At 45.1% G+C, this 13,903-nt stretch overlaps 1 protein-coding gene across 5 annotated transcripts in view; it reads left to right on the top strand.

Annotated features, from left to right (window-relative positions):
- The window catches only part of PDLIM5 (PDZ and LIM domain 5), a 148,982-nt gene that overhangs the window by 8,938 nt on the left and 126,141 nt on the right, over positions 1–13,903 (top strand). For all 5 annotated transcript variants that reach the window (XM_066574028.1, XM_066574027.1, XM_066574026.1 and 2 more), the window contains exon 2: positions 4,431–4,579. In XM_066574028.1, the coding sequence (XP_066430125.1) occupies positions 4,484–4,579 (96 nt within the window). In that variant the 5' untranslated portion in view covers positions 4,431–4,483. The remainder of the gene's footprint in view (positions 1–4,430; positions 4,580–13,903) is intronic.

Here is a 13,903-nt window from a genome sequence, read left to right as displayed (position 1 = left end):
TATGTATAGATCAGGAAGAAATCACAAACGTAAATTGGTGATGGAAGGCTGTAACTAGAGATGAGCGAGTATACTCGCTAAGGCACATTACTTGAGGGAGTAGTGCCTTAGCCGAGTATCTCCCCGCTCGTCTCTAAAGATTCGGGGGCCGGTGACAGTTGAGTTGCGGGGGGGGGGGGAGCTCCCGCTCCCCTCCGTTCCTCCCCCGACACTCCCCACCGGCCCCCGAATCTTTAGAGACGAGCGGGGAGATACTCGGCTAAGGCACTACTCGCTCATCTCTAGCTGTAACCTATCCTGCTGTATAGCCTGGGGCTTGAACTGCTGTAAGGTTCTGCTCCTATATTAAAAGCCTGAAGTCTACCTATTTATACACAACTCTCCAAAAATGGCGACTACTAGTAAAGAAAATAAACTGTAATATACATCTTATCCCTTTCTTCAATATCGGACCCTCTGTGCCGGTCTGTTACCGTACGGTCGCAGGCACTTTTTTAGCTGGCCATACACATTAGGCTAATGTTGGCCGACCCACGGATGAGCACTGGATCATTTAAATGTATGTTAGGTATTGGGGCAGTGTTCATTTGGTGGATTGGGGCAGGAGGTATTCTGCGTGTTGTATTTTGTTAACAAGGGAGATAAGTGACCGTCGGGTGTCTTGCACTGGCTTACCTATGGAGTATAGGTCCATGCACGGCTAAACCATGCGAGACTGAGAGGAATAGCTGGAGGGCTGAGCCGGCAGACTGTAGACATGTAGTTACTAGCTGGTAATATGTCTTGTCCACAGCTGATACAGAATGTAATCTGTCCCCAGTGGGGCTCACAATATAACGTTTCTATCTCTGCTCCACACTGTTGGGCTAATTTCTTAGTAAATCAGTTAACCTAAACATTTTGCCAAACGTGTTGGTAAAAAATGCAGGTTACACATGTATCTGTAGGCCAGAGCGGTGGTGTATAGCAGATTGGGCAAGTAATGCAGAACACTCCCATGTAGACGGGGCGACAGTCGGGTAAACGACTGCACGAGGGCGGACGCTGCCACTGAGGTTGGCGCTCAGGCAGAACACTGCTAGGTCGTGGGCTTCTCGCAACAACAATACATAAAATATGGTGCCTTTTTCTTCTTCTGGGTCGAGTAATGTCCACTTTCAAATCTTCCAGAGCGATATGTATGTAAAATGATCAGACCCTAATTGTGGGCAGTGACCATGTGTTCTGATAGGCTGCAAAAACACTTAAAGCCCCCCTCCGATCCTGGAGAAAGTAAGTTAACTGAACCGCTTCTCTGACTTTATGATGCACACTGTGCATAATATGCATTGGTAGTCTAAGGCTGAATTCACATGAGCATATACATATCTGCACGCGCCCTGCTCATTGTGTATTTGCGGATATAACTTTTTTTTTTTTTTTTACTGTACATTGTGCGTGTGCAAAAAAAAATATGCAACGCTTCTTTCAGCCATTGAAATGGCCAGCTTCATGACGTCTGATGTTCCCTTTCCTTGTACACAGAACATGCAGGATACGCACTTGGGAACAAACCCATTGAAGTGGGTTTTATTCACTCATGTTTTGTGTGCACACATATGGTCGTGTGAATCCGGCCTAAGGCCCCACTGCTGCCCCTACTGGCCAGTGCGGTTCATATAGACAGCACTGGTTACTCAAAGCCAGGTGTAATGTCTTAGACCATGAATTACAGGTCACCCATGTAATTCATGGAGTTAAAAGCCCGCTGATTTCCATTGCGACAATTAAGCATGACATGTTTTTTTTTTACTTGTATTACACGTGTCGGGGGCGCAGCATTTCCTATTTTGGTGTTGATTATGCGCATATATAGACTATGGAGATTTAACGTGTAGATATGCTGTGTACTGCATATTCTACACACGTGATATGTGAGACATATACGCCTGTGTGAGTGAACCGTAACGATGCATACTAATGTACAGTAGGTAATAGTGGAGCAATGTGACAGCATCAATGGTGCTTGATAAAGACTCCTTGAGGCGAAACGTTGCTGTCTGTTCATCTGGGAAGAATAAAGAGGATTTGTCTTGCACCATCAATGCTGTCTCTAGTTTTGGCTATACTCTGGACCTTGGATTCAGGTTCCAGTGTGACTTTGCATGTTATTGCCCCGCTGCAGGCAGTTTGCAGGATTGTGCTGCTGGCATCCGTTTCTCAGTGTAAATCAGGTAGTCGGAGAAGCTGGGGCGGCCATCTTTGTTCCTCCAGCCCCGGAGGGTCACTTTAAACCTTGTCCAAGACTTGCTGTTTTCCTCTCTCCCCCCATGCCTATATTTAACCGGCCCTTGGTTCCAAAATATTTAGTCTTTATTTAGGTGTTCACTTAACATTTGTATTGGCACTTGAGATAACGTTGAGTCCCTTCTCTTTGTTGGCAGCACATCCTCTTCTCTCGGACTGGTAGCGTCCGCAGTTATAGTACATTGGCTTCAATCATAATGCGCTAAATCTGATTACTGACTAGAAACGTGCCGCGTCCGGATTCCTACGAATATTATGGCACGAATTCTACAGCATGGAACGTTCTACAGCTAATTGGATAATGATGTGCAACTGGAAGTCAATGAAAATGTGACAAAGTGATGTAATTCCTTGTCTTGTAAAGCCAGCTTTACAACACAGTCCCCCGGCTACTGTTGTGCACTGAAATGTAACGGGTGCACATACATGAGCTTAAAGGTATACATACATGGGTTGGAAGATAACGGGAATTCTAGATCAGTCAGATCATCTCGGTCACTAGAAATCTAAAGGCCCATTTACACACAACGATTATCGCTCAAAATTTGTTCAAATTATATCTCTTGAGCGATAATCGTTGCGTGTAAATGCTACGATTGTTAGCTTTTCGGCCAAACTATGATTTTTAGTTCAGCATAAAATCCATCGTTTGGCCGGCCAGCTGATAGCAGGGACCTCAGGCTGTGATTCTTCGTGGGAGCGCTGATAACATTGTTTTCAGTTTCTGTCTCGGGGGAAAACAAAGGAGCTGTATGCAGATAACAGTCCACCTGCTGTTATCTGCATACAGCAACGGGAGCTTCATTTTAATGCAAATGAGGCTAATAAGCAACTAATAGTCGTTAAATAGCTAAATGATCGCTCAAAAGTGTTATTCAAACTGTATTTTGAGCGACCATGTTTGTGTGTAAATTGGGCTTAACACAGCATTGTGAAGATGGCCGTACAGATTAGGTAAATGTCAGTAAAACCCACCCTTTGGTTCTGTCTGTGTGTTTTGCTGAGGGCCTATTTAGACAGATGTATTTGCATGTGCAATATGTAATGAATAGAGCCCATTGATTTCAAAGAGTTCGCTCACAAGCACAGATCTTGTGAACACAATTCCATCGGGCAAACCCCTCCCCCCCCCCCCCCCTACCCCACACTCCCCTGCTTCTATTTTCCTGCGCAGGATAATGGTGGACTAATCTGCTGGATTTGTAGGCACAGCCAAAAAATGAGAATAGGAACGGCTCATAGCAGAGTAGAATACTTTGTGGTGTTCCCGGTAACAGCGCCCTCCGCAGGTGGAAGCCTGAAGCTCCAGCTTCCTTCTACATGCTGAGCAGACAATGGGCTGTCTGAAGGTAGTGTAGTTCTTGCTACAGCATGTACTGAACTCTTTTCTATCTCTGCTCGGCATATTACATGTACTGTATAGCAGAAGCTATATACTTGCATCTAAACGGCATTTGCTAGCAGCCGGGGTTTAATTCTTTCAGGAATAATCTTTCTTCTTCCACCTTCAGGGCTGATATCGCCCACAGTCTCTGCAAAAATTGCCATTTTTTTATTTAGTAGAGTCCAAATGTTATCTGTAGGTTATTAAAGAGTACCTGCGCTGTCCAAAACTTGACATCTGACATTTGAGAAGTTTTCTTACAGCGGGGGTCCTGCTGCCTAGAGCCTTGGTGATAGCTAGAATGAGGGGGCTGCTGTGCTCCTTCTGCTTTGTGCTCTCCTTTTTTTGGCTGCTACAAGCAGCTGAAGCCTGCCTCGTACAGGTATATAGAAGCTTCCTATACACCTCCTAGGAGACTGTCAGCTGTTGGTAGCAACCAAAAAGGAGCAGACCTAGCAGAGGGAGCACAGCAAGGGTGCGCACACATTACGTTCTGCAAAGATTCAAGCTAGCCGTGCGCCAACTTACTCTGAAGGGAGGGGGGGGGGGAGAGTATGGAAAGGCTGTAAACGAGCAGGACTGACTAAGTTTGATAGAGGTTCTTGGCGCTATTACAGAATCTCTCAGCACAAAGCCTTTGTTCTGTAGTAATCAGTCTGGGGATCCGGATACTTTTCATTTCCTTCATTAGTTGCTGCACACCAACATTACTTTTAATTTTGAATGGAGTCCCAACTGACATGTCCCCTTTATTTTGTAGCTTGCTGACTATTTTGGACATTTTGGACCTTCCACTTTTAAACTTTGAACAATATGAGCAACTACAGCGTGTCACTGACGGGCCCCGCTCCATGGGGGTTCAGGCTTCAAGGTGGAAAGGACTTCAACATGCCGTTGACCATCTCCAGGGTAAGCGTGACTGTTTGCTGTGTGCTCGGATGCTACGTGCATGATGTATCCTCATATATTCAGTGTTGACTCTTTTAGGGCCTTTTCACACTAGCGTCTTTGCTGATCCGTCATGGGAATGGCAAAACTGGAAAAATAGTTTTCAGGCCCATAGAAATGCATTGAATTGGGTCTTCAGTTTCAACTTTACTTCTGTATTTTCAGTCTCCATTTAGTTTTTTTTACACTGGATCAAAGGTGCAGGCCACTACACCCTTTTTTTTGTACTGCATTGTAGTTGATGAATGTGACTCAGTGGTTAGCACTGTTGCCTTGTAGTGCTGGTGTCCTAGATTTCATTCTCCTCAAAGGAGACATCGGCTTTGGAAAACTCCTGGTCAGATTTTTTTTTTTAACTTTTAACTCCAGCACTACAAGGCAGCAGAGATGACTACTGAGCCACCACACTTGTTCTTTCATTGCCAGAGAAATAAAAAAGAATAAACCAAAAAAGAACATTAAAACCCCATACAGACATCACCCTTGGTTAGACTTGAACCCACAAATCCAGGACTGCAAGGCAGTGATAATGAGCCACCACACCATGCAACACCGGGGTTCTAGGTTCATGTCTGACTGTGGATAGGATCTGCATGGAGGGTGTATGAGCTACCATGCTTGAGAAGAACACAATGAGAACAGTCATTATCACTACTGTCTTGCAGTGCTGGAGTTGCAGGTTCAAATCTGACCAAGGGGGATTGTTGTGTGGAGTTTTACAAAGTTGATTTTGCCCTTGAAGAGATTTGAACCTAGTAGCTCAGCATGGCAAGGCAACAGGGCTAACTGAGCTGTGCTCATTGAGGAGGCACCACGTTTAAATGCTGTAAAACAGATAGAAGTGGAAAGCTTTATAGATGCTTACCATTTCACTGCCAGTTTTATTAAAAATGGATCAGCCTTACATCCACCACTCGGGTTGATTGGACCTTATAACGGAGACCATCCTAATTTGTAAATGTATGCCAGAACTAGATTGGGACAGACGGAGCAGTGGGAGTACAGTAATGCATCAGCATATAGGTTAAGGGTATGTCCATATATACTAGAAATATGAGGATTCTTTTGTATGGAATATCTGCAATGAAACACTTTTCTTTTTTTTTTTTTTGACAATCACTTAGAATAATTTGTCAGAATTGAATGAGGCTTTCTATGTGTGATTATAATGTTTGATATATATTATAATATTAGAGGAAAAGGATAATTTATTGTGAGAAACTGAATACCTGAAGGGCAGCTCTAGTACCCTGTTGTGCCGCCTCTAGCTTGGATACAAGATGTGATACAGGCAGGCATGGAGGCTCTAGTACCCTGTTGTACCACCTCTAGCTTGGATACAAGATGTGATACATCTGGGCATGGAGGCTCTAGTACCCTGTTGTACTGCCTCTAACTTGGATACAAGATTTGACACGGACAGGCATGGAGGCTCTACTACCCGTTTGTACCGCCTCTAGCTTGGATACAAGATGTGACACAGGGAGTATGGAGGCTCTAGTACCCTGTTGTACCGCCTCTAGCTTGGATACAAGATGTGACACGGACAGGCATGGAGGCATACAGTTTCTGTATGATATCCTGCAGCATACGAGTCCATATTTCCTGTAACTGATCTAGATCGTGCTAAATTCGTAGGCTGTTGAAGTTGGCGTCCCAGATGGTCCCGTACATATCCTATTGGTGATAAATCTGGTGACCGGCAGGCAACAGAAGTGTGACAATGTTGTGAAGGCATCCTTTGCCCCCTTTGTATGGGCGGCCGAGCATTATCCTGCTGGATGCCTCTTGGAAGCTGCCATGATATGAACATATGTCCTGAAAATATCACTGAACTGTCATTGTTCCTCTTACCACTACTAGGGGGGACCGACTGTCATATGTGATGGACCCCCAGACCATCACACCAGCAGTGGGGGCAGTGTGCCGCTCAACAGCAAAGGCAGGATTTTCACAGCTAGGTCTCCAGACACTAATACGGCCATTGTCCATACCCAAACTGAACCTGGATTCATTGCTGAAGACAACACTTGCAGTAACGCGCCCCTCTCAAACTGTTAAGTGGGCAAAATCTCTTAGATTGTGTTGTAGAGGCGTCTAGTGGTCAACAAGCTCTACACAAGCGGAAGAAGAGGTCACTACACACAAGGAGCCTCCGAGAGCCTTTTATAGGCCAAGGGTGGAGGTGTTCATTTAATCATTAGCGTATCTGAGATGGAACTGCATGCTGAGTTTTGCAGTAATTTGACAACTTCTTGTAAGGGCTGGATGTTTTCGGTATTAGTGTATCTTGACGCCACCAGGAAGTCCTAGTGGGGTCAAGATTGACGGGGGGTGATGCCCCCAGTAGCTGATTGGCTGCAGAGCCGGTCGCCCTGCAGGTCCAGAAAGCCCGCGAAACATTTGTGAGGAAGCCATATTGCGGTGACCACAGCTGCAAGCCTATTCCCCGCTTGCGCCCCTGAAGGAGGAACGCTAGTGACTGATGAAGCGCAGGCCGCCTTGGCAGCAGGTAAATCAAAGAGCCCTTTTCCCTTAATAACCGAAGTTGGGTGCTACAGACTGCTGCAGCTGCTGGAGCTGTGAGTGAGGGAGCGGCGCCCAGGCAGCACTGAGGCGGCCGCCCGCTAACCGCTGAGAGCACGGAGGCAGCGTCCCAGATGGAGGCTCCACATGCTACGGCAGCGGGGCACCACTGGTCACCGACAACACACCCGGCGACGACAAGCGAACTCAGACCACACAGCCACCGGCCGAGACAGAGCCTCAACATAGTACAAGGGGACGTCTGCTGCGCTCACATATATGTGAGGCTACAGATGCGGCGGTCACCAACCACAAAGCCACCGGCCCCAGCGACCTCTGAGGACTAAGTCAGCACCCTCGAATGAGCGTGCAGATGCAAGAGGGGATAGCAGCCGCGGTCACAGTGAGGGCTGCAGCGTCTGGATTTCTTTGTTTCTTGCGGCCCCGGAAGCCTAAGGGTGAGGTTTACTTAGCTTCTTTGCCTTTTACAGATACTCATTTTTTAGGAACTTCCAGGCTTGGCCCTATCAGGAATTAGGGGTGTGACAGGGGTGTTCTTTCTGTCAAACCCCAAGCTTCCTGGTGGCGTCAAGATACATTAATACCAATGTTTTCTCTCTGCTTATTGTCTATTGGCCGCAAAGTGGGTGAGATTTCAACATATCTAATCTGCATGCTGCATGAAACTTTTATGGGAAATTGATCTGTGGTGTAGGTGTAATAAATCCACAACTTGTTCATTTCTGCTTTTTATTTATTTTTGTTCTATCACTGTTGATCTCACTACTTTCAGGGTAAATAGGAGGGGTTGGTATTGCACTGTATTCACGTAAATGGAGCCAACCTACAATACTTTGCTGTGGATTTCACCCTTCCTATTGGTTATAGTTTAATCTCAGACGGCCCCTTTAGAGTTATTGAATTAAAGGCAAGTCCTCTTCTGATGTGTCCTGCACTCTTACAGGTTGGAGTCTAGTAATTTGTTGGTTGGCCACAGTGATGCCAATATATAAAGAGCCTTCCTTTGTCATTTAAAGAAGTGAACAGATTCACACACAGGACCCCCCACCCCCACCCCATTATAGAGTCATTCCTGGAACAAAACCGTCCTATTTAGTGGAAATATGTAACCTGCCTGATAAGACTGGAGGGAACTTTTCTTTTTTTCCGATGCAAAGGCATCTGTGAAATGTTTTCCTTAGGCTCTGTTTTGGTTTGCCATTATCTGGCTGCCCGGAGGGTTTAGTGTCCAACCGCAGATACAGAGTGTAGGAGGCAGAGGAAACTAGTGGGAGGCCTGTGGAGTAACAGGAAGGGCAAGAACACAATCCCAAGAAACATGGAGAGACTTGTGTGCCCACTACACCGTCGGCACGCATGGGATACGGTGTCCATTCAAAGGGTTGTCCTAAAACTAATTTTTTTTTTTCTTCTTTTAATCCCCTATCTAAAGGATGGGTTGTAAGTCTGATCAGAGGAGGTCTTGCTACTGAGATACCTACCAGTTCTGAGAACAGGGGTCCCATGTCCATCTCACCCCTCCCCTCACAGTGCGGGTAGTGGTGGTCGAGCATGTGCCGTGTCTCTCTAGCCGTTTTAATGGGACTAACGTAAATGGACAAGTACACAGCACTCGGCTCTCTCTGTAGTACCATTGAGGATGAATTAAGAGGCATGGCCGGTGCTCCATTCTAATGGCAGTTGGAGGAGGAGCTCCATTCTGAGGATTAGTGGGAGGGTCTCGGCAGTGGAATAACCCCTTTAAAGCATTGTCATGCTATTACATTATTTTCTATGCAAAACTGAAAATCCAAGCCTGTATCGGACTTATGTAAATCATATATAACCTTTTTTTGTGGGTCATTCAGAACCTGTAATGCTTTCTTCATTCAGAACTTCTCAAATGTATCTGCATTTGTAGGTAGCTAATAAAGACAACCCCTTCTGTGAGCCAGACAAACCTTGCCATCCCTGCATTAGGGAACCTGTCGGTCAGGTTATTCGGTCCACGCTGAAGCCAGCATAAAGTAGTGATTAGATATGCTGTCTTCACTTATGTGGATGTGTTTTGGTCCTGCACCATTTACAGTCTATTAAGTGCAGCACAGTGGGAGTTAAACACAAGTCCAATGTGTTGGAGATGCAGGCTCCACCCTCTGCTGCTTGACTGCTTTCTCCTTCTGCACAGTAATGGGGGATAAAGCTGTCAGTCAGGGGGTGGAGCCTGCATCTCATACATTGGATTTCTGCTTCACAGCTCTTGCATCCTGCTGCAAGGAGTGTCACCAGAGATTAACTGGGGAATTGTCACTAGGCAGGGCTTTGTTTTAAGTATTAAAGGATGCTTGACTGCAAAAACTACTTAATGCTTCGCTTAATTTACTTTTTTAATAGAGGAGCCTGAGTTGTTGAGCTGATGCCTGTCTAGAAGGCTTTTGGCTGATCCCCCCCCCCCCCCCCCCCCCCACCCTACTGACTAATGGAGAAGCTGTAAGCAATGAAAATGAATGAATGTATTTTCAAAAGATGATTTTATTGCAGTGTACGTTCAGCCCTTTTTATGCGGGTGCCATCACATCTAGCAAACCTCAGCCACGTGGTTCACTACGGATTGCCACATGTTCATGGCAAATACAGCTGACGCGCATAAACTGTGTGCTTTGTGTCTTTGCTGCAAAAGCCCAGCAGTAAGTGGCTGCACTGCGTAGTAGCATCTTCCGGGTGTCGGTGCCGGAGTACTAGTGGCCACCGCTAATCTTTGCGGATTACTGATATTGGCTGGGCTGAACTCGCAGGCACAGCTTGACAACTAGAACTAAATCCACGAGTGTTAGCAGCGCTCTTATAATCTTGCTTTCCTAGTGACTGTGTGATCCTGGGAGGGAATTTGTCCATGGTTTGGATGAGGTGGAAGGGGGCTTAATTACCTCCATTATTTGACCACCAGGGCTCAGTGTGCATCTGGTAGTCCAACATCTTACAGGCTGCTCTGATTGGCCAGGGCTTCTCACGTGAGCAGCGCTGTCCAGTCACTGCAGCAGTTAGTTGTATCTGACTACCAGTGCACAGTGTAGCGACAGGAGAGCTGCGGCATGTTAGAGGAATTGAAAGGGGCTCCAGAAAGAAGCCGATTGCTGGCAGGATGGGGAGATAGGATGGCAGCATGTAATATATCTAACCCACTTGGACACATTGATTACATTTATGTTGGCAGCCATGCATGATCAGCTTGTATACAAGCTACTATACAATAACTATGTCCAATTAGGTCCAAGTTATTCTCCGTGCTTATCACTAAAACAATACATGAATGTCCTCCTCATATTTATGTGCTTAAATATGGCTACAAGCCGAAACGAGGAAAAATATATAACGTCTTTTGGTTCTTGCGTTGAATTTTACTAACTTGGATTACTTTGTCACTAGCTTGTTACCTGTGGGAAAAAATGCCATGCCTAGAGCCGTTCAAACACCAGAGTGAAAAACACCATGGTCGTACACTTTTCAGTAATTTTGTTATGGACCTTAAAGTAGCATCCAACCACATCATTCTTGACAGGCATGATGGGGCCCATTGGCTGTAGGACACTCATACCGATGCAGATTTTGGTGTGGATCTGCCATGGGTATTGCACAGGTTGAAATCCACTATCAAAATCTGCAGCATAAATTGAGATCCGGTGGATTCCCTTTGGAATTTTATCATTGACAAGACTTTTTTGCATCTTGTCTGTGGCTTGTAGTGTAAATGCTTCAGGTTTTTTGCATCTGATTCTATAATATTTCTATCACATGTGACCCATGGCCTTACAATGCCAACAAAAAGTACTACAAAATCCTGTCTGAATCCAGTATATAATAAGATCCTCACACCCTTACATATCTTAAGCTGGCCAAGCACATTTATATGGCTTGTTGGGCCAACAGCCATGTCTTGCAAGCTCCCCATATACATGCATTGAGCGTACATGTGTTCTGAATAGGGAGTTAGCTGCTGACAGACTCTCGGCAGTGACTTACCTGCCTTTAGTCCAACATCCTAGTATGCTCTATCCTAATCTAGGACTTGGCTCCTCTCCAGACAGCCTTCAATGTATCGTATGTTCACTTGTGAATAAATCCTAATTTGTCTTGTTGGAAGTGATACATGACTAATAAGCAAGTATTTTATGTCTGTGAGATATAAATACACGCTGCCATGATGCCTAGTCAGATATTATATGTGGCGATCATCACTTTGACCATGTTTACATTTTGGCACCCAAACTACCCCCCACACCAATTAGAAAGTGCATACAGGTTTTGCTGTAACTGAAGGGGGGAAAGTGTGTTTCTTTTTTTTTTTTTTTTAAATATAGTAACTTCCTGCTGACAGCATTTGGTCCTCCACTGCTGATATGGAGTAAGAGCATCCCAGGCCTTCAACTCGGAGCTTGCAGCAAACTGCAGTAGGTTCTCCCTTGCACTCCAGGGGGCCTTTGCTGAACCTCTATACGGCTCTGATTTCATGCCAAAGCATACAGAATTGTCATGTTCCAACAGCTGTAGCATTACAGAGGCTTTTATCCCCTAGAACAACTGCTTCTAGAAACCTCCTTCAACTGAAGGAACCCTTTAATTGTACAGATGCATCTGCCTGCTGACACGGTGCTTCCTCTGTTCAGCTGCCCTTGGTGCTTGGCTGAGACATCTGAGAGTCTTGAATAAGGAGATTTGTGAACGGTTTGGTAGGCTGAAATGCTACAGATGTTAGACGCCCCTCAGTGACCCTGAAGCTTAAGCCGATAAATCTCTGCAGAATCTTTAGACGCTGCCAACCTTTTATGTCGGTGACTTAAAATAGTTCTTTGGGTCTTGCTGATCGGAGTTGAGCCCAGTACATACTTGTGTTGAACCATGCATGTTATTTCTTAGGGACCGCCTTACAGGAGCATGGATGGGGATTCGGGAACCCACAACCTATTTAACTTTTTTTTTTTTCTTCTAGTCAACTTTAAAATGCTAGTTCATTGTTCTCCGCGATTACAGCTCCGCGACCCACTGTGAACTACCAGTAGGAGGCGAGCTGAAAGAATCTGATCAGCGCTGCTGACTGTGATAACAGCTTGCACTGCTGATAGTTCATCGCTCAATTCAAGAAAACTAGAATTGAGCGAGGAACGACTGATGCATGAAAACTGCACGATGTCCGTGCATTTAGACCCAACGATTCTCGCTCAAAAGATGGCTTTGAGCGAATTTTGAGCGAGAATCATTGGGTCTAAAAGGGCCTTTACAGTAATAGTATGGAATGACAGTTGGATGTTGGATACCACATTGCCATTTCCTATAGAAGCTGTTCTAGAAAGGGGTTTTACTAATGCGATTGCAGCAAACCCGAATGTGTTTCCAAGTAGCTCTTCATGAGTTCATGGCTTGCAGACCTTGTCAGTCCTTACCGGTCAGGACAATCCTCTCCAGTCTATTCAAGGAAATACTGAAATGAATTGTAATAATGTTATTACCTTGCATGGCAGGAAGCTATATACGGGCAGCGCAGTTATTCTTGATGAATAATTAGAAGTGATAAGCATATCTTTGAAGTCTTGGGAAGTGCTCAAGAGTTCACGATGTTGGCAGGAAACGATTAACAGTGGCTTTCCTAGAATTCTTGAGTATCTTTACACGGAACAGAGGAAGGGCATTTCTGATCATTAATTTCCTTTTCCCTTTATTATTTGGGATCCTTTCCCAGTAGTTACTTAACCAATTCTGCTCCGCTCGTGGGCATTGCTTTCCAACAGCTGTTTTGCAAAAGTTTGTAAAGAATAGAATAATGTGCTTTGTGGATGCCAAATTCCTGTGACCGTTTACAGTAACGACATCTTCCAACAATGTCATGTTTTAGTGCTGCTTGGTATACTGTTCTGGCAACAATGATGGACTTGCTTGTACAAAAAAGCATGACTTGAGGGGAAAAAAGTTATTTACATAAAATGGAATGAAAAACGTATATAGTATCCGGTTATTGAACAACATTCATGTTTTGAGAAAAGTTTCATTTAGGCCGCCTGCAGACGGGCGAGCCCCGCACAGAAATAGAGCATGCCGCGATTTGTTTACCGCACGGCCAAATCGCGGCCGTCTGCATAGGATTGCGTTTGTTACTGCAATCCTATGCAAGCTTGCAGCAGCAGAAATTCCGCGGGAAATCCCGCCGTGGAATTTCTGCTCATGTGCAGGCGGCCTAAGATGGTTTCATATCTGTGTCGGGGATCCCGGTTTCTTGCTCCATTCGGGCAGCAGGAAAGAGCAAACCCCTGGCCAAACGGCCTTGTCTGAACAGCAACGAATGTACCCCATGGACTATAATGGCGTTTGTTTTCTTTCCACTCAGCTTCTTGGAGTTTTGCAGCGCTTTTTCTTCCAATACTTTGTGCCATCACTGCAAAGAAAGATGTGAAACCAAGCTTGGGCATACAGCTCTGATGTCATACAATCACACTGCCCTAAAGAAGTTGTAAACAGCAATATGACCATCAATTTTTGGCCTTCCATTAAAGACTTGAAGGGTTTGTGTCCACTTTACACAATCTTTCTTTGCTTGTTAGAAGGGTCATTTGACAATATGCAGATCACAACGTGACCCCCAGCGACCAGCTGTATCCTGTAGGAAAACTTCTCATATTCCCAATTGGAGAATTCTAACAGCTTTGCGGATAATTTTAATCAAGACTATCCAACTTTTTTTTTACTTTAAATTTTTTTTTGCAGGCAGCC

The sequence above is a fragment of the Eleutherodactylus coqui genome, chromosome 7, assembly GCF_035609145.1.
Source record: "Eleutherodactylus coqui strain aEleCoq1 chromosome 7, aEleCoq1.hap1, whole genome shotgun sequence".
Lineage (NCBI taxonomy): Eukaryota > Metazoa > Chordata > Amphibia > Anura > Eleutherodactylidae > Eleutherodactylus > Eleutherodactylus coqui.
This window is presented reverse-complemented; position numbering and strand designations above follow the sequence as displayed.